Source organism: Magnolia sinica, chromosome 17 (genome assembly GCF_029962835.1).
Source record: "Magnolia sinica isolate HGM2019 chromosome 17, MsV1, whole genome shotgun sequence".
Classification (NCBI taxonomy): domain Eukaryota; kingdom Viridiplantae; phylum Streptophyta; class Magnoliopsida; order Magnoliales; family Magnoliaceae; genus Magnolia; species Magnolia sinica.
In genome coordinates this window covers 73,305,705-73,331,181 of record NC_080589.1, presented here as the reverse complement: position 1 = coordinate 73,331,181, position 25,477 = coordinate 73,305,705, and the positions used below count along the sequence as shown (strand labels likewise).

Here is a 25,477-nt window from a genome sequence, read left to right as displayed (position 1 = left end):
TGTGGACAAAAGTAGATTATGTCATGGGCCGCATACCACTGCATGATGTGTTGAAGTCATCAAGTTTGTAGGCCCTACCATGATACATATGTTATATCCACACTATTCATTCATTTGTTGAGATCATTTCAGGGCATGGCTGAAAAATGATGCACGTTCAAAACTCAAGTAAACCACACTACTAAAAGCAGTTGGGACAATGATACCCATTGTTGAAACCTTCTTGAGGCTCATTGGGATGTTTATTTGCTGTCCAACTTGTTTATAAGGTCAAATAGTCTTACTTGAAGAGAAAATACAAACATGCAAAGCTTTTGCAGGCACCAAAATATTTTGAATGATAAGTCCCGTCAATCTTTGTTGATTTTCATGGCAAAATGTACATGAGTTTGTGAGTTTTGGGCATGTACCCTTAAATAATCTCACAAAATTGAACGACAATATAGCGGTAACAAATATATCTTGGCGTGACTTACACAAGAGGTCGGTGCTGAATGGCACACCACGCAAAATGGATGCATGGTGGATATAAAACACGGAAGTAGCTTGCATGGTGGGCCACACCACTGCAATTCACTAAGTTTTGTGGGCCCCACTGTAATACATATGTTATATCCACACCATTCATTCATTTTTTGAGAAAATTTAAGAGTATGGCTAAATAATGGTGTAGTTCAAAACTCAAAGTAAACCACGCTATCGAAAATAGTAGAGATAATGACATTCATTGTTAAAATTTCTTAGGCCTACCGTGATGTTTATTTGCCGTCCAACCTGTTCATAAAATTAAACAAACTCAGATGAAATATAAGCTTAATTCAAAACTTTCATGACCACCAAAGAGTTTTAAATAATAAACATATTCAATCCTGGTTGCCTTTTTGTGGCGGATTGTATTTGAGCTTTAGATTTACCATAATTTTTAGCTCATACCTTTGAATGATATTCTAAAATAGATATAAAATATAAATATATCGTTATAAGAAATACATCACGGTAGGACTTGCAGTACTTAGCGACTTTAAAACAACACGGAGGTCGGTGCTTGGTGGCACACCACGTAATCACTCCCATAAAATGCATATATCAATGTGGTCCCCATGTTGACGGCCCAACCCTAATAACCCCATCTCGCCACCAATACCGATTATCTCCACGATCCACCTTATGAACGGCTGGGATCATGCATAACGAACCACATGTCGCATCAAGAAATTGGTGGGGCCCACTGGGATTAGGTGACTGCTGCCTCCTCTCTCTCTAACCCCTGTTTATTTATTTATTTATTTAATTTCTTCCTGACGTTGGACTGTGCTTTTAGACCAGTCTTTTATATTTTCTTTTGCTTCCAACCCTTGACTTTCTAGGGTTTTTTTTTGCCATCTTTTTTATTTTGTTTGTCATTCATCAAACCCTAATCAAACCCTACCGTTTGCAGTAGAAGATCGAAGGAAAACAGCAGCAAGATCTGATCCATCTTCCATGTCGCAGACATCATCTCGGACCTAAAAATTCGGACACGAGAAGAAATCTCTAAAACCACATCTAAGACGTCCAAAACCCCAGATCAAAACCCCCCAATCTAAGACGATCTTTGATGCAGACTCGAGACGGAAAGGACACCCTTTTCTAGTTGTATCACATCCGTTAAAAGGGGAAATCAAGGGCCTCTATCGGATCCCTTGAAAGGGGTCCTGATTCCAGAGCAGATCTCACCTGGGTTTCTTTTAAAATGTTCAAATCGGCTTTCTATCATGGGAATTCCCTCCTTGGGGAGGTTGAGATATACCCAAAGAACCCCAACATCGACATCCCGAACAAGGAAATCCGGATCTCACATTTCAGCCCTCCAAGTGAGAGGTGCCCGCCTTTGGCGGTCCTCCACACCATCGCCGCAGGCGGTGCTTGCTTCAAAATGGAACAGTCGAAGCCGCCGCTGTCAGAGCAGTCCGAGGAATCGTCGCCGTTCTTTAGTTTGCACACCGCTTGTCTCAGAGAAAACAAGGTATAAAATGAAGAAATCAACTCACCACCATATGAAAAAGGAAAAAGAAAAAAGAGGACAAGAAACAAATCCCATTCCCAAATGCTTTGGTGATTGAACACTGAACAAGGACCTCAGAAACTGAACCAAATTTCAAAGGATTTGCTGAAATTTCTGGCTGAAAGTATCATTTAGTTGATACCCAGATACGAACTTCATTCTGATAGCCAAGTAATATTTTTCCAATTTCAAATATATAATTTCTATAATCATATCTTCGAATCGGGTATGGGCGTTTCGAACTCCTCTGATGCTAACATAACTCAATTTGTATGTGCAATGTGACACACCCACTTGTATTGAATCCATGACTGTTATTACTCAATAATATACTCGCAGGTACGCTGCTTTGAGTGAACATGAATGTGCGTATTATGGAAGTATAGTTGTAGTGGAGTTTGAACATGGACAATTAGTAATAATAAATTATACTTTGATTTTTGCAGCAACAGAGGGTGTTGACAGTAACCTTGAGTTTGATTTGATGATAATTGAAAGTCAATTGGTGATTTCGTGTAGCTTTAGTTGCCTGGTTGAGGGAAAATACATTTATGATGTTGGTCTTCTTCAGTGCATATTTTAGATTTACACCACTGGTTGAATTAATTTCAGGCCCAGCTGTGCGACGTGTTTTAAATCTTGTTCATGATGGGCAGAACAGATGGATACAAGGTTGTTAGTGATAAGATTACAATTAAATGCATTGATTATTAGTGGCTGGCATTGGTGGTGAAAAAACCTTTTCCAATTGCTCGCATCAGGAAGAAACGATTACTGTTTGATTGTGATTATTGTGAGATGATTTATCTTCATCTTATTTCTCTTCATGTATACATATTTAAGTAAGTCTTAGTTGTATGGGGAATGCAGTAGCTCTGGGGTCTTAGCAGCCATAATTGGTGGTGAAAAAACCTTTTCCAATTGCGTGCATTAGGAAGAAGGAATACTGTTTGGTTGTGATTTTTGTGAGATTATTTATCTTCATCTTATTTCTCTTCATTTATGCATATTTACTATGTAAGTCTTAGTTGTATGGGGAATGCAGTAGTGCTGGCTGCTGGGGTCATGGTTAGTTGGATTGTGTTATGGGAGAAGAAGGGTAGCTGTTCATGTTGCCTTACTTCTCGAGTCACATCAACCAATTTCACAAGATGATTTGTCAGCCTTCTTGTCTTGTATGTATCTATAATATGTAGAGTTCTGATCCCCTACAACCAGCTGTGTGTTAATTTAAAATACAACCTACTTTCACAAGTAATTATATTTACAAGGTTATAAGTGGAAAGAAAAAGTCTGCAGGCATAGAATAATGACTTGTAATGTAATTGGTTGTAGAGGTGATCAGTTCTCTAAGATGTAGATGCACACATACTAACACACATTATAGAGGTTTGCTAATTCCACGCAAATGTGGATCCATGCGCATCCACATGAAGGCACACATGCCAATACGGGGTACACGTACTTCAGGCCCACCTGAGGTGTGACAATGGCCTGATTTATAAGCCAGAGTTGTAAGCAGTGTGGACCGCATGATGGAAAGATCTGATCTCACACGTGTTCAATATTTGGCATGTGTTTGCTTGTTAATGGGTAGGGCTCCCGCACACGTTTTGAATTAGCAGACCTCCCCATTATACCTCATCGTATCATGCTTATGCCTTTTTGTATGAATTTAGTTGTCCTAGGGCTCGCTTGGCAGTGAATTTTTCTATATTGTGGAATTAACTGGATTTGCAAATCAGCTTTGAGGTGGGAATGCAAAAAGGGCTCTTTTGAGGGATTTTGATTCCTCTAAAATCCAAATCTCTCAAAATCCTTGCTACCAAACGACCTGAAAAAAGAAAAGAGAAAAAGAAGAAGAAATCCCCACAAATCCCTCTGAATCTACACGCTAAACGAGCCGTTAGTTGAATGTAGCAATGAACAAATTATTGCTGTGAGGGTTGTGTTTGATAGCATTATAGCAGCAAAGGGTTATGGAAGGATCCATAAATCTTCTCTATATCATGTCCCAGAGGGTTATGGTTGCTGTTGCCGTAATTTGGTTGTATGGTGGAGATAGAGCTTTTATGCATGTTGCCTTCTGTACATAAATTTCTTTATTTCCTGTTTTTTTTTTTTTTTTTGGGGTCCTGAGTCTAAGCCATGGATGTGATTTATTAGCATTAGGATCATGGTTAGTGTTTTAATTATTGTTGGTGAAAGGAGAATCGACAAAACAAGTATGGGATTTTTTATTTTTTATTTTAAATTTGAGATTATGAGATAAATGTTAACGTATGGTGCTTACTGTGCTTACAGACGGCGATCATGCAACTAGGAGAGGAGGAGCTGCATTTGGTGGCCATGTCTTCTAGGAAGAATCTTGAACAATATGCATGTTTTTGGGGTTTTAATGTCATGCCAGGGTTGTATAATTCTTGTCTTGTCATGCTGAACTTGAGATGCCTTGGCATTGTGTTCGATCTTGATGAAACACTTATAGTTGCCAACACGATGCGCTCGTTTGAGGACCGAATTGATGCCCTACAGCGAAAAATAAATAGCGAGGTTGACCCACAACGCATTTCCGGCATGTTGGCTGAGGTCAAGCGGTATCAGGATGACAAAGTCATCTTGAAGCAATACGCAGAAAATGACCAGGTTGTTGAAAATGGGAAGGTGATCAAAGTTCAATCCGAGATCGTCCCACCATTATCTGACAATCATCAACCAATCATTCGTCCTCTCATAAGGTTACAAGAGAAGAATATCATATTGACCCGCATAAATCCTGTGGTATGTATTCATCCTCAAAGTTCTCATTATATGTGAGACCTAGCCCAGTGAATTTGTACTTTTCATGGTCGATAAGAAGTTTTACTTATATATGTTGATCTTGTTTAAATCAAGATAAGCCCAATTGTTTAAGTAATTCCAGACCTTTTTCTTCTTAGATTCGTGATACCAGTGTCCTTGTAAGGCTAAGGCCTGCATGGGAGGATCTTCGTAGCTACTTAATTGCAAGAGGCCGCAAGCGGTTTGAGGTGTATGTTTGCACGATGGCAGAAAGAGATTATGCTCTAGAAATGTGGAGGCTTCTTGACCCAGATTCAAATTTGATCAACCCAAAAGAATTATTGGATCGCATTGTCTGTGTCAAGGCTGGTAAGTTGTGCATAAACTTTTGCTTCTTGCATTTTGCATGATCACATGTAATATAGATGGATTTCTGTGAGGATTCAATGTAAAGTCTAAGAAATACATATTGCAAACTGATATCTTAAGCATGCTGGTACCATGGGGCATAAATTTATGCAAATTTGAAGTTCTTTTTCGTGTTACTAGGCCTATCTTACTTTTACCAGCAATCTTTTACACTATAATTCCCATCTCTGTCATATTGCATGTGGCATCACGCTTTATCGATCCACTTCATCTGTGTTCTATGTAAGTATGTGCTTCTAAACCTCTTACATAATTGTAGCACTATTGCTGATTCGTGGAATTTGAATAGGGTTAAAAAAATCATTGCTGAATGTCTTTCAAGATGGAATCTGCCATCCGAAGATGGCATTGGTGATTGATGATCGTCTGAAAGTGTGGGAGGATAAAGATCAACCTCGAGTCCATGTCGTTCCAGCATTTGCCCCATACTATGCTCCTCAAGCAGAGGTATGGTAGACTCCCAAGACTTTCCTTATGAGATATGCTGTCTCCTGGTTTATACATTCCCTAGTGAACTCGTTCTTATTCTGACTCTCTCTCTCTGTGTAGGCAAATAATGCTGTCCCAGTTTTATGCGTTGCAAGAAACGTTGCATGCAATGTTAGAGGTGGTTTTTTCAAGTAAGAAAAAAAAAAAAACTCATCCTATACCAAGTCTCTTGCTGTAATCAATTTGCATGTTTTGGCTATCATTGCTGCAAGTGATATTCTACCACATACTCTGCTGATTCACTTGCATGTGGGTTTGTGGCATGTTTTTTGTCGTGGTTCAACCACGGTTAACATTGGCAGAGAATTTGATGATGTGCTTTTACAATGGATTTCTGATGCATTCTATGAAGATGAAATGATTGATTTTCCTCCAGCTCCTGATGTGAGCAATTATCTAGTCTCAGAGGTAAATCATGAGAAAAAAAATGATCTGCTACTTCTATTTTTTATTACATAATTATTTTAATCGGCCTTCTATTAATTATGGTTTAGGATGATGCTTCTGCTTCAAATGGAAACAAGGACCTGCTATCTTTTGAGGGCATGACTGATGTTGATGTTGAAAGGAGATTGAAGGTCATTTCAATTATCTTAGTCATAGTGTACATGTTTAGATGTCCGCACTTCATCTTTTCTTTTCTTTTTGTTTTTCTCCTTTATGAGGATGCGACCTTCAATCAATGTTGTTATTTGTATTAAACTGATTCGAATTTCATTGACACACCTGTGAAATCTGAATCCCTTGGTTCAGGATGCAAATGTCCAAGCTCTTCAAGTTTCTTCTGCAGTCAATAATATTGACCCAAGGCTTGCATCTTCTATCCAGCATGTGCTGGCTTCTTCATCGAGCATGATTCCACAGACTTCTCAAGGGTCGATTTCTTTTCAGAATATACAATACCCTCAGGCTATTCCAACAGTCAAGCCGCTGGGCCTTGTTGGCCCTCCAGAACCTAGCTTGCAAAGTTCTCCTGCTAGAGAAGAGGGGGAGGTTCCTGAATCTGAATTAGATCCTGACACAAGGAGAAGACTTCTCATATTACAACATGGACAAGACACAAGAGAGCAAACCTCGAATGATCCTCCGTTTCCAGTCCGCCCCGCTCTACAAATTTCAATGCCACCAGTGCAATCACATGGAAGCTATTTCACAATGGAAGAAGAGATGAGTCCGAGAAAAATGAACAGAGCCAGGGAATTTCCTATAGAGCCAGAAGCTTTGCATTTTGATAAGAATCGATCTCCTCATCCATCTTTCTATCATGGTCTGGAGAATTCTCTTCCTCCTACTAGATCTCTTCATGAAAATCAAAGATTTCCGAAAGAGGTAAATGGTGGTGGTTTAATTTTCTTGTGGTCTAGAAATTTATGCCAGTGTGATAAATTGTAAAAATGATATAATTTTTTTAACTCATTTACAGTTACGTCATGGAGACGACCGATTCAGACCAAATCATCCTCTTCCAAATTATCATTCCTCAGGTATTTTTGGACCTAAAAATAATCGGACTAGAAAACCTCAATACCATGTCTCATTCTGTTGACATGTTAATGATTGCTTCTTTTAATGGTTCATTTTATGATGAATATGTTGAGCCCGATGTGGTGATTTTCACTTTTAGGATTTTTTATATAATGTTTTCCCTGTCCTCAGCATGAGTTATCTATACATTTGTGCACACTCTACTTCCAGTTTTTTTTTTTTTTTGAAATCTTATTCTTTTTCGCTAATTTTCAGCTCTTTTCTCACACTTTTGCATATAGTATTCATGTATCTCAACTAAAACAACCTTCAATTTTGTGTGCATAGATCCACTTGTAGGTTTTTTGTCTTGTTTGTTAATTTTGTCAATGGACCTTAGTTGATGACCGTTTCATGTGAATTACTCATCTTTTTTCGCATGTCTTGTGTTCCCAGAAGCATTTCTTGTCACACTCTCCATCTATGCATGTTTTTAGAAACCAAAATTTGATGAGAATAGGAAATAATGTTATATGATGGAAATTAGTGCTGTCAATGTTGTACATATTTATTTCTACGTGGGTGATGGTAGAGGGTGTGTTTTTGGCTCGACACAATTTTGATTCTCCTTAAAACTTTTGTGTTGATGGAACTTTAGCTATTTTTGCTTCTCGCATATTTGGGTTATGTTGAAATTTCAATGCACAACTTTTTGGTCATTCAAAGGATCACATTTTTTTTTTTTTTTTTGAAGTAAAAAAAATTTCTTTTTTTTTGGAAAGATGTGTTGCTTGGACCCTAGGCGAGACAGTCGTACCAAATGTGCGCTGAGGTTTGCTTGTGCAATAATTGGGTTTTCACATGAGTTACCCTCATGGGTCATGTCGAAACATGGATCAAAGCTTCCCCTGAGTATGGGATGGATATCAAGCAAGAAAGGGCTTGGGTATAGAGGTTCTTCTAAAACTCCAAATTCCTAGGATATGGGTATGACAAGAATGTATGGCTCGTCAGTATAATATTGTTAAGATGTTTCCACCATAATATTTGGTAGTTGGAATTTTGATTCCAATGAGATGGAAGTGAGGGCTCTGTGGATGAAAGAGCTAGTCCAGATCAGTGCTGTCAAATATGTTATTGGTGTAGGCCCAGGTGTTCAAGGCAGTTGTGTGTTGCTTGGACCCTAGGTGAGATGGTTGTACCAGATGTATGTCGAGGTTTGCCTATGGAATGGTTGGGTTTTCACATGAGGTACCCTTATGGGTTACCTCAAAGTGAGTGAGTGGATTAAATCCCTATAGGGGTGGGAACATATAAGAAGGGCCTTTTAAGCCCTCTTTCAATGATTTTTTTATTTTAAAGATTGATGCTCAAGTCTTATCTTGAGTTTCTTACATTTTCCACAAACTTATGAGACCCTTTTCTTTTTTATTTCTTTATTGTGATAGTGGTAAGGTCACCTTGGATTTCTTGAAAGCAGTTTGAGCTTTTGTTGGTGTTGTACAAGGGATTGAAGATGAACTGGGGAGTTTAACGGAAATGGAAAGTATAGGTTAGAGGATTTGAGGATTTTGAAAGGAAAAAAAAGGATTTTAAGGTTTGAAAAATGTAAGGATTTTGGCAAAATTGTGAATTGTGAATTGTGAATTTGGGGGAGTTGGCGAATTTAAGGTTAGGGTAGGAGGAAATTGGGAAATTAGGATTTAGAATGGGAGGAGTAGGGGAAAGTTGAAAAATTGAGGAGAGTAGGAATTCGGATTTAGAGTTTGGGGAATTTAGTGAAAATTGGGGATATGGTATTTTGGGCTAAGAGGAATTATTGACTTTGATTGGGAAAATTTGATATGTGGCTTTTATGTAGATAGGACAAGCCCACCAATTTCTCACCTTTAGTTTGCTGATGATACGTTCCTACTTTGTGTAGTCAATGTTAACATGGTGGATGGGTTGGGGATGATTATTAGGTGCTTTGAAGTTTTGGATTCCAAAAATTCATTTCTCGTGGTTTAATATTGACTTTCCAGGTTAGTTTCAGAAGTTTTGGATGAAATAGATGATGTGTTGAAATATTGGCATCATATTAGCAATCGTCGTCATCATCATCATAGCCTTGGCCCATCTATAATGACAATAATATTAACTTTTTTCGTTTTCCTTTAAAAAAAATAAAAATAAATTTGAAATACAATTTTCAATATAATTATGTATCTTTGGATATGTTGGGTGTTCAGATTTTCAGTATCCCTGTGTTTGACACCTTGCATTCATGTTTGACATTGACATGTCTCTGTTAGAGTGACATAAGGTGGGACATTTAATTGATCATTAACAAGCAAGTTCTTATCCACATTTATGCATGCATGTATTCACATGTATAAGCATGCAGCAAGGTTTTCTGTAATGGTATTGGTGGCCGTATCGGTCACCACTCACCACCGTTACCTTGACCTTTACGATACGGCCCACAACAGCCATTATGGTTTTTTTTTTTTTCATTGAAAAAAACCCCGAAAAACCTGTATCAGCCTTGTAACGGACTGTTATGGGGCTGTTACGGCCTTTTTGGGGGCTGTAACGGGCCATCATTGGGCTGTAATGGTGGTTACAGGTTATTTTTTTCCCATAACGTATAATGGTTGCCACCGTTACCTTTACGTAACGGCCGTTACGGCACACCATGGCATGCAGATTCTTTTGTGTGCACTCTGCTCCACCTTCTGCACGAGGAAGTAGAAACAGATTGATTCCATACAAGATGAAACATTTGAACATTCTACTTTGGAATTATATGACTTACCTGATTGATTATGTCATTAGTTGCTGGCTGCAATCTCTTACCTATGTTGTCACTTTACTGAAAATTGCTCATTGAAGGTGATGAGATGCCTTTGGGTCGGACATCTTCTGGCAACAGAAATCTTCATTTTGAATCTGGACGAGTTACAGCACAGTACCCCGAAACGCCTGCTGGAGTTCTACAAGAAATAGCAATGAAGTGTGGAACAAAGGTTATTGGGTGGTTTTGTTGTAACATCGAAGTTGTGTGTAAACCGTTTATACTACTCTTCATTATGTTGCTCTTAGTATCATTCTTATTTGCATTTGTTTCCTTGTAGGTGGAATTCAGGCCAGCTTTAGCTGCTACCACAGAGTTACAGTTTTCAATTGAGGTTTGTTGGTTTAGTCCTTGGTTAATGCATATCTTTATGACTTCAACTCCAGTTTATAAAGTATGGTTTGAAACTGCATCACTGGTTTTCTGTTTTCTCGATCATTTTTCACGGGTACTTTAGTTTGTTCATCTGCCTCACACATGCTTCTGCCATATAGTATATGTCCAGAAAAAAAGCAATATATTTCCCTTTTCTGATGTTTATTCTATCATCAATTAATTTGTGATTTTGGCCACTTTGCAACTGTTGCAACTTGAAGGATTTATCATTATTATTATTGTTGTTTTAAATTTCACAGATTATATGATTAGATATGCATCTGCTGCAATTTCGATTTGCAACTATTGAACAGTCCTGTTACTGTTCAAATTTTGTACTTGTTTTATTTCATGAAGAAATGTTTTTACGATGTTATTATCTTTTTCTCGTATGGCAACACGATTGATTAAATTTTTATGAATTATTGTTCTTCTAGGTTTGGTTTGTTGGAGAAAAAATAGGTGAGGGGATTGGTAAAACAAGGAAGGAAGCCCAACGTCAAGCTGCTGAGGGCTCCCTTAGGACTTTGGCCAGTAAGAAGCTACCAGATTTGCAGTACTTGTTATGGCATACTCATTATATAACAGAAAACAAAGTCCGACTGTTGATTCATTATTTATGGTTTGCATTTTGTACTGAGAAAACATGCCACTCATCATTATATTACTGCCTTTCCCATTTGACACTGTTGTTTTCTATGTGGGTACTTGCAAGTGATTCTAGTTGTGCCAAGGTCTGGTTTGACAACTGCTGTGAATGCAGAAGTTGATAGTTAGGTGTATGTTTCATGAAAATTATGTCTTCCTCAAAATTGGAAACCGGAACGAACCAGCCAATTTTGTTGACTCCTTTAAAATTTCAGTTAGTGCTTGAACCGCTAATTGACTAATAATTGCCTACCTTGTCAATCACCTTAGTAGACAATAGATTCACTAGCATTTATAAACTGCATTGTTTTTTTTGACTCCGTGCAATTAAACCTAGAAGTTTAAAAGCTGATTTCTGATTTTTTTGAATGGCAACTAAAATTTTGTGAAAGAGGAAAGAGAAACAAGAGGTTGAGAGGCCTATACAACCAACTGAGATGATTAGAAATCATCTATCACATGAGGCCTAGGCCACCCCCAACTCTCATAATTGGCTCACTAGTATGACCTTAAAAGATGTTGAGCCCCATTGTGCAGCTGATGACTCTACCCCTAGCCCTTATGAAGGCAACTTTTTTCTATGCTGCTTTGTTACAGAGTTTCTATTGTTTCATTCCTTCTGGATTGACTGTAGAACTGCAAGCAGAGCAAGGCACCAAGGTGACATTTTTCTTTTTTCTTTTTCCATCTGAGCCCCATGCCACCTCAGCAACCAGTCATAAATCTCCCTAACATCACCCAATCGATCCCGTGAAGACCAAAGAATCTCCACCAAATTTGTTCAGAAAACTCACAATGCTAGAAAATGTGTCCAACTTACTCCTCACTTCAGAGGCATAGGATACAAGTTACGAGCACCAGGGGTTTCTGCTTTTTAAGCGATTGATGGTGAGCTTCAATGTTTCTCATTATCCAACCAAATGAAATCACCCTTGAGGGCCCTTGTAACTTCAAGTGTGCACTATTGGAGCTGTCGCCTGCTGCCAGAAACCCCGGAGTCCTGACAACAATGTGTAAATGACTGGACAGAAAAGATCCAACTAGATTTAAGTACCATTGACATTCATTCCTTTACCCAAATATTGGGTTGCATCTATTTAATTGTAGACAGTCCATAAGACAGACAAATTCTTTGATCTCGTCATTATTAAGGCCCTTTTAAAGACCAGTGACAACGCTACCTGGCCACAACTTCTATCGAAAGCCCTGGAGGAATACCATGATTTCTCTTTTTGAAGCTACCTGGTACAACCTCTGAAGGCTTGACAGAGAGCTACATTATCACACCACACACCTTCCCAACTATTGCCTTAGAAATCCTTCTCAATTATGAACTTTGCTCTCCATATCCTTGAAGCCCTCTATTGAGATGCGCTCCAATAAACTACCCTCCTGGCCTAGCCCCATATTTACACAAATCAAATTTTCAAAAACTGCCTTCTTTTACGTGGAACTTTGAGAACCAATTCCCCAGTGATGCAGTGTTTATGTGCTTTTGCGATTTCATCCCTGTCCCTCCTAGCTTTTTGGGTTTGCAGACTTTTCCTTGATCAATGTGGTGAAACTTTATGCTTCTCATCTGTGCAGTGCCTTGCTGAAGAAATTCCCCTTTCTAGCCTTTTGAATAATAATTGATGGGTGCTAGGACAAGGACAAAATAAATTGGCACATTCGTTAATGCTGAGTGTGTGCGTGCGTGTCTGTGTCTGTGTCTATGTCTATGTCTATGTCTATATATATGGGAAAAGGTTCTATGCGGTCGAGCTGATAATTGTCTTTTTGATGCAGGGGAGGACGTGAGGTCGAGCACCGTCTTCCTCAAGAGGATAACTATTCCGAATCCATGGAACTTCTCTGGACTCCTCACAGAGACTTCTCGAATCCACGAGGAAAGAAAGCAGAAAATAGAAATAAATTCTAATAAATTTGAAATTAATTAATTAATCATTGATAATTGTCTAATGTGTCTCCTTACACCATTAATATAGAAAAAAAATAAACTAAAATTCGTAATTACCAAAAATAGTAAAATTCTAACTCTAATAAAAATTCTAATTCTAACAAAACTCTTCTAAGGGCTAATTTCTAAAAATAAAAATTGAAAATAAACTTTCTCTAGAAGAGTCCTAGTATAATTAAAAGTTATTTCTAAAAGGAAAGAAAATCTAAAACTCTAAAAATATTTAAAAAATCGGAATTACTAAAAATAGTAAAATTTTCCTAAAAATTCATTTTTGAGCTGAAAGCGAGCGTTTTCTGACGAAACAGACAAATGCAACCCACTTTGTGGGTCGGTTCACCTCGGATGGCCCATTTCAGTAAAGATTGATAGGTTGTGCGCCCCGTAACGATACCCAGATCAAAAGTTATGGTCAATTCTTGGTTCATCTTCTTTTGGCTCAACCATGCTAGGAACGTGTCTATGACAGGTTCTACATCAGACCCCTCCACTTGAAAAAAACTCGTCCTCGAGTTACGCAAGAGACTTGGCACAATGCTTCTGAGATAACTTCTAACGCCGATGTTCATTAGCCCTTTTTTGTACTTGGCATTAAGCTCTTGAGCCGACACAATACATATACTCATGTTTTCCTTGACTTGACTAATATCGATTAGTTCATTCATATCTGTCTTCAAGATTTCATATTTTTTCTGATAATGTGGGCAATTAGGTGGACTTGCCCCTGAGACGGGATCAACGTGATCTGAGACGGGATCAACGTGATTTTGTATATCTCGTATGGGAGGTAATTTATTAGGGAGTTCATCGAGCACAACCCTCTTAAACTCTTACGATACCGGTTCCAAATCCTCTAAGATATTCACAGGCTCCACAATTCTTGGGCACCCAAACCTGGGTTACTCGTGTTCTAGTTCTGTGAATGGTTGCTAGTTCAGATCAGCCGCTTGTCTCTCCACTTTAATAAGTCGCCCGTGGGTGCTAATATAGGGCAATTATCTCGTAGAAGACCGGTTGAGGGTCGTGGTGACTTAGTGGGTTGGTCACTTAAATCGACAAATAATAGGATTTCTCTGCATAACCCTTTAATGATTGTTTATCTTGCCAATAATTTTGATTTTATTGGAATAATACCTGATCGTAATTGGTAAGGAAGAATCGCATGCACAATAACTTCTTCATCGGCGACCACATGCGGATTGGCGCCTTCATCCGTCTCGTCCGCTCGAGTTGAAGTTGTTCCCACCAATCTGAAGCTCTGCCCGTCAACTTGTAGGCCACGAGTTTAACTTTCTTTTCTTCTACGATGTTCATATAGTCGAAGAAATGTTCGACTTTAAGCAACCAATCGAGGAAGTCCTTGAAGTAGAGTTGGCCATTAAAACTTTGAAAGACTTCAGGCTGATTAGCCTTATGGGAATCCCTTACAAGATCCTTTGTAAAATCATGGCCCAGAGGCTTAGACGGGTGATATCTAAGATTCTGAAAGGAATGGCTCCTGTTTCATCCCTCAAAGAATTAGTGAGATATCTAGAAACTTTAGACTCTTGTTATATCATCATCTTTTCCTTTTCGAAGTTCCTTTGCCTCTGAGAGAAATGGCTTTAAACATGCATCACGATGGGGCCCACACAGCTCGACCTCATGGGAAGTTCCCATGAGCTCGACTGCATAGAACCTTTCTATATATATATGTGTGTGTGTGCGCGTGTGCGCGTGCACGCTTTTTGTATTCCCTACGTTTATTTTATATAACATATATAAGAATGACCATAATACATTCATTTTATATGAGCAGGTAGGGACAGCATAGCGTGTGTGAGTGATCCAGGGTTCAATCCCTGGTAGTGTTACCTTAAAAAAAAAATCCTGATTACCTTGTCGATGATTGGTAGGAAAAACATATGTTATGCTTTGGTCACACTAAGGGTAGTGTTTTTGTGTGAAATCTGCCTCCTGGGTTGTTTTCACTAATTAATCTATAGAGGCACCCAGCGTGCATTCCCTCTCCTTTTGAACTATTAATGATGCCGTTTGTTCTTAGTGGAACAACTTGATTGTTTCAGAGAAGCTCTTTTGGCCTATTTTCTGTTTGGATTTTTTGTTTTGTTTTGTTTGGGGGGATGCTTTCTGTTGAATTTTTTTTTCCTGTGAATACTTTCTATTGGATTTTGATCCTTCCATATTTGTTATTGCAGATAAATATATATCAAGAGTTTCGCCTGATCTGAATGCTGTGCATGGGGATTCAAATAAGCTTTCCCATAAAAACGACAATGGTTTTTTACGTGATGCGAATTCCTTCGGGTATCCAGCATTCCCCAGGGAGGATCCCTTGCCAATCGCAAGTACATCAGACCAGTCCAGGTTTCTGGACCAGAGGCAGGAGGGTTCTCTGAAAGGAATGGCTCCTGTTTCATCCCTCAAAGAATTAGTGAGATATCTAGAAACTTTAGACTCTTGTTATATCATCATCTTTTCCTTTTCGAAGTTCCTTTGCCTCTGAGAGAAATGGCTTTAAACTTGATTTTTTTTGGACACTGACATCCTGATGATTTCTTTCCAGTGCATGGTGGAGGGTCTTAGTCTAGTTTTTCATGCTCAGCCTCCACTTTCAACGTTGTCCAGCCACAAGGGAGAAGTGTATGCAGAGGTTATTATCTTATATTCTGTGTTTAGAGCCAGCTTCTAGGATGATTGCCTGTTTGTTTCTTAGAATTTTTTTAAACTCGATTGCATGCTCAAAAGATGTGCCTGCCGATATCTACTTGAGTTAAAGGTGGAACTTCGTTCCTCAAACCCCAAGAAAAATGGACCCAATACTTGGAAAATTGGAAAATCGTAGTTGGGCAGTCAAACACTCATGCAGTCCAAGTTTCATGATTTTACTTCTTGGATTCTAGGAATCATTATCATCACATCATCATCTGAGTCTTAACCCAACTAATTGGAGTCAGCTACATGAATCCTGTTTTGCCACTCCTCTCCATCATGGATAATATCCTTGGTGTCTAGTAATATTGTTGCAATTTTGTTTTGCTGGGTGATGTGGAATTTTCTTTGTTGACCTGGATCCCTTTTTATCATTGGGTGGAAAGATATGTCCTGTTTCTTTCTTGTATTAATTTGCTTTTATTAATTGTGGACTTTGTTCTAGGTTGAAATTGCAGGCCAGATTTTAGGCAAAGGAATTGGGTTGACATGGGAAGAAGCCAAGCTGCAGGTAATATGCTTTTTGCTGTTGTATTTTTTTGGGGAGAACGTGGTTTATTTGGGACCTCTACAACAGATATATGCATCTTTGTAGACAGTGCAATCATTAATGTATCTTTAATTGTCTGCAACAGATATATGTCCATAGTTGTCCAGGCATTAAGTTTCTTTACAGACAATGCAATCAAAGATGGAATTTAATCTACTAGGATAGATTAGAATACATCCGACTTTGAAGATGAAATACCACCCAGTATCCTCCAATTTGACATTTTCATCATTTGCAGCAGACAGTAGGAAAATGAAGAATAAGAATCCGAGTTCTCTATCAGTTACTAACATGGAGCTTCCCCGTTGTGCATGAGTTTGCATATCCAAGGGCCAAAGTTGGCTTGTCCAAGCCATTTATATGATGGCCCCATCATGAATGGACCATGCCCCCAAAATTTTCCAAATTGAAGATCCTAGCTATCCAATCTTTGTCCTTTCCTCCCTTGAATGCAGGGCGTTGGTGTATTTCTTTTTCACCAAGTATTTACATCCAACAATGAAAAGGCTAGAGTTGTCTGATTGAAGAGATTTTTTGGGCACGGTGCATCAATGTCAAGAGATAAAAAGTTCAATGGTCTGGATTACCAAACCTTGTGTCCCACATGTACAAACTACATGTATTCCAGTGAACTTTGCTGTCAGTCACTAACAGAGAACTCAGACTGAGTTGAATAGATGTGGAGTAACACCACATGAAACCCTACTCTCACCAGAGGGGCTCCCAGGGCTAGAATCCCATCTCAGCATATTGAAAGAAAAGTAAATTTCTTTACATTGGATGGTTCAATAGCCTCTCTCAAAAGTTCTGTATGCACAGCTGTATGAAAGAGAGGAAATTTTCATTTAGTCGAGTTGTTCAGCAGCCTCCCTCAAAGTTCCATATGAATGGCTTTATATAGCCGTGATACAAATCAAGGATTGACAGACTGAGCCATTATACAAATTTCTGGTCAAGAGCAAGCTCCTACATAAAGAATCAATACTTTAACCCTACTGCAACCCCCAAAAAGAAAGAAAATAATAATAATAATAAGAAAATCCACCTCCTCGATTGGGAAGAGGTCTGCAGACATTTTCGTGACGGAGGTGCTAGTGTCAAAAATCTGAAGGTGATGAGTAAAGCCCTTCTAGGCAAATGGACGTGGAGACTCGGATCGGAGCCTCAGGCTCTGTGGAATAAGGTCATAAAAGGGAAATATGGCTCATCCCCGGGAGGTTGGTGGTCAAGGGACTCTTCTGCTTATAGGGCTTCTCGCATTTGGAAAGGTATCATGCGCTATAAGAATCCGGTGATTGACAACGTTCTTTATCAGTTGGGAAATGGGGCATCTATTCGGTTATGGGAGGATCGTTGGATCGGGGATAGCCGCTTAAGGGATACTTTCCCTGCCATTTATCGCCTTGCTGTCAAGAAAGACAGCCCTGTCGACAATTTCTTCTCTTATTCGGAGTCGAGTGTCGTCTGGGACATCGCTTGCCGTAGACATCTGCATGATTGGGAGGTCCCTATTCTTGCTGATCTTTACCTCCGCTTATCCACGGTTTCTCCTTCCCAAGCCGAGCCTGATAAAATCCTCTGGCCCAGAGATCCTTCCTCCCGGTTTTCGGTGAAATCTCTCTACACTGCTCTTATCCGCTCCCCCCTTCCCAATTCATCGACCACATCGTTTATTTGGAAATACCGTCCCCCCAAAAATCATCTGCTTTGTTTGGCTCGCTTCAAGGAACCGGATCCTCATTGTTGACAATCTAATGAAAAGAGGTATGCAGCTCACCAATATTTGTCTCTGTTGCATGGACAGTAATGAATCTGTCGACCACCTGCTGGTGCACTGCCCTTTCGTTTCTCTGATCCGCCAGGATTTCCTCTCTCGTTTGGAGTCGTCGGTTGCATGCTAGGTTCTGCCTCCTCTCTTCTCGCTTACTGGCATGGATTCAAGCTGGGTAAAATTACTTCTAAGGTTTGGAAAATGGCTATTATGGCAATCTGGTGGGCAGTTTGGAAGGAGAGGAATGATCGGTGTTTCAACAGAGTCCAAGCCTCCGCTGAAACTGTGGGATCGAGAGCGAAGCAGCTTCTCATCGAATGGGCCTCTAATGTTCCCCTTGTTAAAGATTTTAATTTCCTGTCTTTAGGCTTGTAGTTTTTTCTTTTCCTGTGGTTTGGCCCTGCTATCTCAGCAGGCCCTTTGTTTCCTTTTTCCCTTCTTATTAATATTAGCGTTACTTTAAAAAAAGAAGAAGAAGAAGAAGATACCCTAAACTGTCTCACTTCTAATAAAAAAGGAAATAGCAATCAAGTCCGAATACCTGGACTCTCTTTCTACACCAACTGTATGGGGTTGTATACTAGCCATACGGTAATTTGGGCCATATGAGTTGTATAAAGCTTCAAAACTCCTTACATGGTTTGCATATAAATGGTGAAAAGAGCATCTGGTTGGAATAGTGGACCCTCGGCCAACTGTTGGGTATTTTAGCCATCCGTTTGGCTCCATTGATTTGGTCACAGGGACCACTGATCTGGCTCCAATCATTCAATAGGACCACTGATAGGGCCCTGGTCTTTTCATCATCTCATTCGGGACCCCTGATGTGGTCTAGATACTCAATCTGGACCCCAGTGTGGTGCAGATATTCAATCTGGACAGTTATATAGTGATTATAAGTTTGGACGGTTGGATGGGCCAGGTATTTAATCAGGACCCTTGGATGGGGCTGACCTTCAGTTGACCAGGAAGGAGGCCACTTTTCGTCTCTCATTGGATGCCTGGATGGCTCTGCATCAATTTATATAATGAGCATGCTTCCTTTCCTCAGTGCAAGTTTCACATTGTATCGTGGTTAGCCCTTTTTGGTCCAGTGATGTGCTTTTTGATCATTTGTTTATTCCAATTTTCCTAATTTTGCTCACTGACTCAGTACTGAGTCCGAACTCTAGTTTGTTCGATTGAAAACTCTCTCTCTCTCTCTCTCTCTCTCTCTCTCTCTCTCTCTATATATATATATATATATATATAAAGAAAGGTAAAAGGGGGAAAAAAAAAAACGAAGGAAAAAGAAACTCTATCAATCATTGTCTGTCGGATGGTGGACTAAAGATTCTTCTTCTTATAGGGCCTCGGCACTATGGAGGGGTATCCTTTCTATGAAAAAGAAGATCCTCAAAGGTGTTGATTTTGTTATTGGTAATGGCGATAAAGTCCGCTTCTGGGAAGATTCTTGAGCGGGAGAATCTTCCCTCAAAGAGGATTTCCCAAACATTTTTCGTATACCCATAATCAAGCCTCTTCAGTTGCTGATTGCTTTTCATTCTTCGGTGGGAAAGTGGTCTGGAACCTAGTTTGTAGAAGGAATTTACAGGATTGGGAGGTTTCCGAGTTTGTGGCCCTCCTTGATCAGATCTCCACTAGCAAGCTGGATCTTTTGGGTGAAGACAGATTAGTTTGGAGAGCTGAAAATTCTGGTCTGTTTTCGGTTAAATTCCTCTACAAAATTCTGGACAGCAATTCCCCTCTCGAAGAAGAAATCTCCACAAATCAGATCTGACACTATTCAGCCCCTCCAAAGATAACTTTTTTTGGCTGGCTGGTTGGTAAGAAAAAGGTTCTGACGATCGATAGTTTGAGGAAAAGAGGCATGATCCCTCTGAATATCTGCCTTTGCTGCATGGCAAACGAAGAGACGGTAGATCATTTGTCTATTCACTGCCCCTATATTCAACAAATCTGGCCTCAAATCTTGGGCCCTATAGGTATCAATTGGTCCTTCCCCGCCTCTACAGATCGGTTGTTAATGGCGTGGCATGGTGTCAGCCTAGGCAAGCAAAGAACCCCTATTTGGAGATTAGCCCTCCTAGCTACATGGTGGGCAATTTGGGAAGAAAGATATGGAAGAACTTTCAGAAATGAGTCCAAGTCGAGGGAGTCTCTAGTTCGTAGAGCTAAACAAATGATCATAGAATGGACCGTTAATGTCGATTCTCTTAAGGGTCGTAATGTTCTTTTCTTAGGAGTCTAGGCGGTCCACTTCCTCAGCGGCCCCTCTCCTCTTGTTTGTTTTTCTCTCTTTTTTAATGAAATCTTCGTGCCCCTTCAAAAATTTAAAAAATAAAAAGTCATTGTCTGTCTAGTGTTTACAATATTTGTGCGTTTTTCATAGACTCAGCTAAGTCAAACTAGGAGATTTAATGGTTTGGTTTCCTAGTTGAATCTGAGCTTTAAAACTTTGATATATACATGTTGTCACTGAAAGGTCTAAGCCAGACCTTGTTATCTCACATTAATGCTCACAACCTTTTTGCAGGCTGCTGAAGAGGCCCTTGGGGGTCTAAAATTCATGCTGAGTCAAGGTTCTCAGGAACGCTTGGGTTCTCCAAGGTGAGTAATTTCATCCTCATTTCAATGGTTATATTCACCATCATATGAAACATCTATAATTTTGGTTGGAGGCAAGAAGAGATTAACTGTCACTGTCTATCAGAGCAAGAAGGGATTAAACATTTATACAGAATGATTATTGTGTGGAGGCAATGATATATATATATATATATATATAGCAGTGGTCTCCTAGGAGCAGTACCGTACGAGATTTCATGCGCACTAAGGCATTTGCATAAGCCGTAAGGGACTTCATGCACATCGAGGCCAGCTTACTAGCTTGTAGGCTAGGGGTGGGCCCAACACAATAATTTCATAAAATCCACTATGACCACAAGGTCTATGATGAAAATTTAGCCACATAATTCAAAACCTAGTTAGACTCATGATTTAGGTGGGCCACAATAAAGGAAAAAGTGGGAGAAGGGAATACTTACCGTTGAATTTTTAAAGGGCCCCACCGTGATGCACTCCAACCATTACCTGTCTCATGAATATTCATACATGGTTATAAAAAATTGGGCACATATATAATTTATGTGGGCTACAACAAGTGAATTAATTTGGATGGTAAGCATCCTCCCACACTATTTCCATTAATGTGCCCTACCTAAATTACGGATCATGCTGATGTTTGATCCCTACTGGTAATTTTTTATCACCCACCTCATGGCTGGAGTGGATTTCACATACACATCAAGGTGGGCATCCCCAACACATCCTATTGGCATAGGATGGCAGGACTAGCAGGACGTGGATTCCATTATTCCTATGAACGTCAACCGTTAAAAATTGTAATGGGCCACGTAAGTTTTGGATCAAGCTTATAATTGTTTTTTTCCCTTCATCCATGTCTTTAAGATCTTACTATCAGGTTGGATGACAAATAAACATCACCGTGGGATCTAGAAAGGTTTCAACATTGGAAATCATTATCCCCACCGTTTCCTGTGGTATGATCCACTTGATCTTTGGATATGCTTCAATTTTGGGCTCAACCCCTTACATTAGATGAAAAAAATGGATGGACAGCATGGATAGACCACATACATTCAAGGTGGTCCCAAATGAGTTTACTCAGTAAAATAAGAGTGTATAACTCAGTACGCAATCCAATTTCACCAATACGGACCTTGTTATTGGTTGTGCTAGCTCGTAGCCCGCACAATGATCCATGTGTTTTATCTAAGTCTATCCACTTTGCTAGCTCATTTTATGACATGAGCTCAAAAAATGAGTTAGATCCAATCTAAGGTGGACCACACCACAGAAAACAATGGTGATTAAACGTTGACCATTAAAAACTTCCTAGGGTCGTTGACCATTAAAAACTTCCTAGGGTCCACTATAACATTTATTTGATATCCAACTTGTTGATTATGTCATACGGACTTGATGAAGGGAAACACAAATATAAGCTTATTCTAAAACTTTTGTAACCCTTAAAATGCTTTTAATGTTAGGCGTTCAATAACTACATTTTCATGTGGTGTGGTCACATCAATAGTACATACGTATAAATTTTTTATTACCGTGCATGAATTTTAACAAGGCAGATAATGGTTGGAATGGATGTCACAAACGAATTACAGTGGGGTCCACCCTCAACCTACTGTCTAAGTAAGCCGGCCTTAGTGCGCACGAAGTCTCATGCGGTATGGTTCGTAGGAGACCACTGCTCTATATATATATATAAACCCTTAGATTCTACCAGGAAAACCATATTTCATTTGCCAAGAACAACTTGAACCAATGTTACCTAATACATGGAACCCCCCATGTTTTCCAGTTTGGGTTGATTGATCGTTATATAGAATGATTATGGGTCATATGCAATCCAGATCATTATTTTTAACAACCCAAAATTATGGCTTTATGTTCTTATTATAATGAATTTAATGAGAAATTATATTTACAATGTGTAGACTTATACTTCTATTTATGTAGTTATAATGACTAAATGATTTTTATCAACCTATGTAATAGACTATTCGATTGCTCTTGATAATCAACCCATCTAATAGTCTATAGCATAGTGCCTGTGGGAATTTTGTGCTCTCATTACTGGTCCCCAGTGTCAAATTAATGCCTTAACGTCCATCATGAATCCTAGCAATATGACATTCCAAAGAGTGGAATAGCGGAACAAGAATCATGTAGCCAACCCCATGTAATTGGGATAAGGCTTAGATGACGACGACGACAACTTAGACGACTTGTTTAGTTATAATACAGTACTAAGCATGCTCGGTCTATGGTAATAACTTCATCATGTCGTACATAAATTGCAATGTGTTCATATATAAAACTGGATTGCATAAACTTGCGTGTATTGGAGCGACACACATGATCCTACCCCCAGCATACCATGTAGTGGAGGAAGTAGTGTACTGCGTACCTATCTTGTACCGTGTACCAAAGTGACCTGTGATCTAGGTAACCTTGACTTGGATGGGTCAATGAAGAATTCGCCAAGTTTCTTGTAACGTTGTCTGGATTTGTTATCCAGAGACTGACCTAATCTAGTGGACTCAGCCAATGTCCAGGAGGATGCCAGCCTCTGAACATTGGCTGCATTACCAAGTGACGTACTCATCACATGCTTTGGGGGAAACTCTGCTGGTTTTTGAACTGCACAATCAATGTTTCTTTAAAAATTGGATTCATTGCAATATACTAGTACCCAGAGCTTCACAACAAGTAACTATTCCTGGGCAGTCCGTCTGTCCAGATGGGTCCCATGGATGATCCAAAATATTTCCCAGACTGGCAGATCCCAACTCTTCTACAAGTTGTAGTTATGGAAAAATACAGCAACTGTTCAGAGAAGAGGCCAAAGACAGGCACAGATTGTGGGTTCATCAGAGCAACAATCTGGATCATCGAACTAGGGGCTCCACTTGTACATACTGGGTGCACTGGCACACTCCACATCCCTGATGCATCATGACACAGCCACTCTCCACTGTCATATTTTATGTTGTTCAGATTGCTTCATCTGACTCTTCACCTTCATCTCAATGAGTACCTGCATAGGATAATTATTATTTCACGATCAGGTTCTTGTTTCTTCTAATCCTATGCAGAATTTCCAGTTGTCAGTTCTTGGGTCATGACCATTGCCAGTCATTGCATATTTCTAATGGTTCAGGTCATCGCATGGAATTCCTAATAAACGGCTGAAGACTGAATACCCACGAACATTGCAGCGAGTGCTGTCCTCCACAAGATATTCCAAGAATGGTCCTCCCGTTCCTTGACAACAACCAACACCTGCCCGCTATATTTTTTGTTGTGTGTGCTGAGACATCTGTACCGTAGTACATGAAAGGCCTTCAAGCTCCTGAAGAAGATGGGCCCACAGCTACCTTTTTTTCACAAGACTACACGGGTAAGGTAGAGGATGTCGCCATTATGAGAAAATGTTCTCCCAGTTCAACTGCAAAAGAAGCTGCTCCTGGATGTCTCTCACTTGGGTGACGATCCATAGTGGATGGAGAGATTGCCTGTGTAGGTTCTTGGATGCCTTTTGAGTTTCTCTGGGCAGCGCACGTCGTTGTACGTATGCGTGCTTCAGGACCACGATAACTGCAATTCTAAGTTGTATCTTTCTGGGGATCATTACACATTATGCAAGTGGAGGATGTAGGCAAATGGTTGAAATATTGCTATTTTCTCGATGTTGGTGGATTCTCAGAATCTTGATGTGGTGACATTCGGTACGGCCAACAATCTCAAACAGTTCCTTGGGAGATGAGCCCTCCGGCTGTTTCCTGTACCACATGCTTCAAGAAGTCCAACTTGGCTTAGAGACATGTCCTGGGTACTTTCTCTGGATGTTATTGCATCGGTTGCCCCAGGCCTCTTCCACAGGATTGCAGCCAATGATCTCACATTGTTTTCTTACCCCACACGCTTCAAGAGGTCTGGCCTGGTGTAGATTCTTAAATCCCGGCACCTTCACTCAATGTTTATCTCATCTGGAAGAATGAAGAGCGGTGTGATTGATCAGATGAAGGGGGTTGTTGCTCAAAAGCATATACTGATAACCGTTGGATGTATCTTATCATCTAACTGTAAGCCTTCAGGGTTCTCTCTCTCTCTCTCTCTCTCTCTCTCTCTCTCTCTCTCTCTCACTGCATTTTGTGTTTGTGTGGCCATACTCTATATCTGCATATCGTTACACTGGCAACCATGTCTTGGAATTTGATTCCGACCCAAATGCCACATGTTAGTTGATGCAGTGCATTTGCGGCATGGAGACTGGCCTCTCATGCTAAGCTATTTACATGGAAATGTGATTGGTGGAGCCATTTTTTAATTTTTCATGTGCTGCTGCTGTTTTATAAGCGGCATTTTTTTTCCCATGCTGAGACTGGCCAAAATGGCAAGCTCCTCTCATCTTTAGAAAGTGGCTGCTGTGGAGTTTTGATCATGGTCTTGCTATTTGACAAGAACTGAGGGTTTTGAAATGCTAAGGGTATTTGAACAGGTCTTGGAAGATGAAGAGAACCCTCAAGAGCCTTTTTCAAAGAGAAGTATAATGCGGAAGTCAGTTTTGGCAAGTGCTCTGGGTATGGTGATCCAAACCATTGTCATGATTGACAAATGATGCACTAAAAGTCCCTCATCTTGGAAGATCCTAGCCACTACATTAGATGTTGATCATTGCTTTATTTCTTAACCAGCTATTTGCTGGTCGCCCATCTTTATTTTTTGCCACACCCACACACATGCCCCACAACCCACACACAAACATTCGCCCGCGTGTGTGCGCCCACTTGAACCCATGACCGCAGTGCTGTATC

At 39.8% G+C, this 25,477-nt stretch overlaps 1 protein-coding gene across 3 annotated transcripts; it reads left to right on the top strand.

The window, feature by feature from the left end:
- Nucleotides 1-1,116: 1,116 nt before the first annotated feature.
- On the top strand, nt 1,117-24,766 carry LOC131231858 (RNA polymerase II C-terminal domain phosphatase-like 1). 3 transcript variants are annotated; one of them, XM_058228172.1, is made up of 18 exons: nt 1,117-1,238; nt 1,439-2,005; nt 4,349-4,825; nt 4,984-5,194; nt 5,544-5,701; nt 5,804-5,874; nt 6,046-6,151; nt 6,238-6,321; nt 6,497-7,072; nt 7,167-7,227; nt 10,082-10,248; nt 10,324-10,377; nt 10,856-10,952; nt 15,225-15,460; nt 15,593-15,679; nt 16,184-16,249; nt 20,596-20,669; nt 23,821-24,766. In XM_058228172.1, exons 2-18 carry the CDS (start codon nt 1,733-1,735, stop codon nt 23,927-23,929), a joined length of 2,907 nt encoding a protein of 968 aa, XP_058084155.1. In that variant the 5' UTR covers nt 1,117-1,238; nt 1,439-1,732; the 3' UTR covers nt 23,930-24,766. The 3 variants fall into 3 exon arrangements, with proteins under 3 accessions (XP_058084155.1, XP_058084154.1, XP_058084156.1); XM_058228171.1 differs by lacking the exon at nt 1,117-1,238 and having other exon boundaries at nt 1,298-2,005; XM_058228173.1 differs by lacking the exon at nt 1,117-1,238 and having other exon boundaries at nt 1,299-2,005; nt 10,082-10,215.
- Nucleotides 24,767-25,477: the final 711 nt, after the last annotated feature.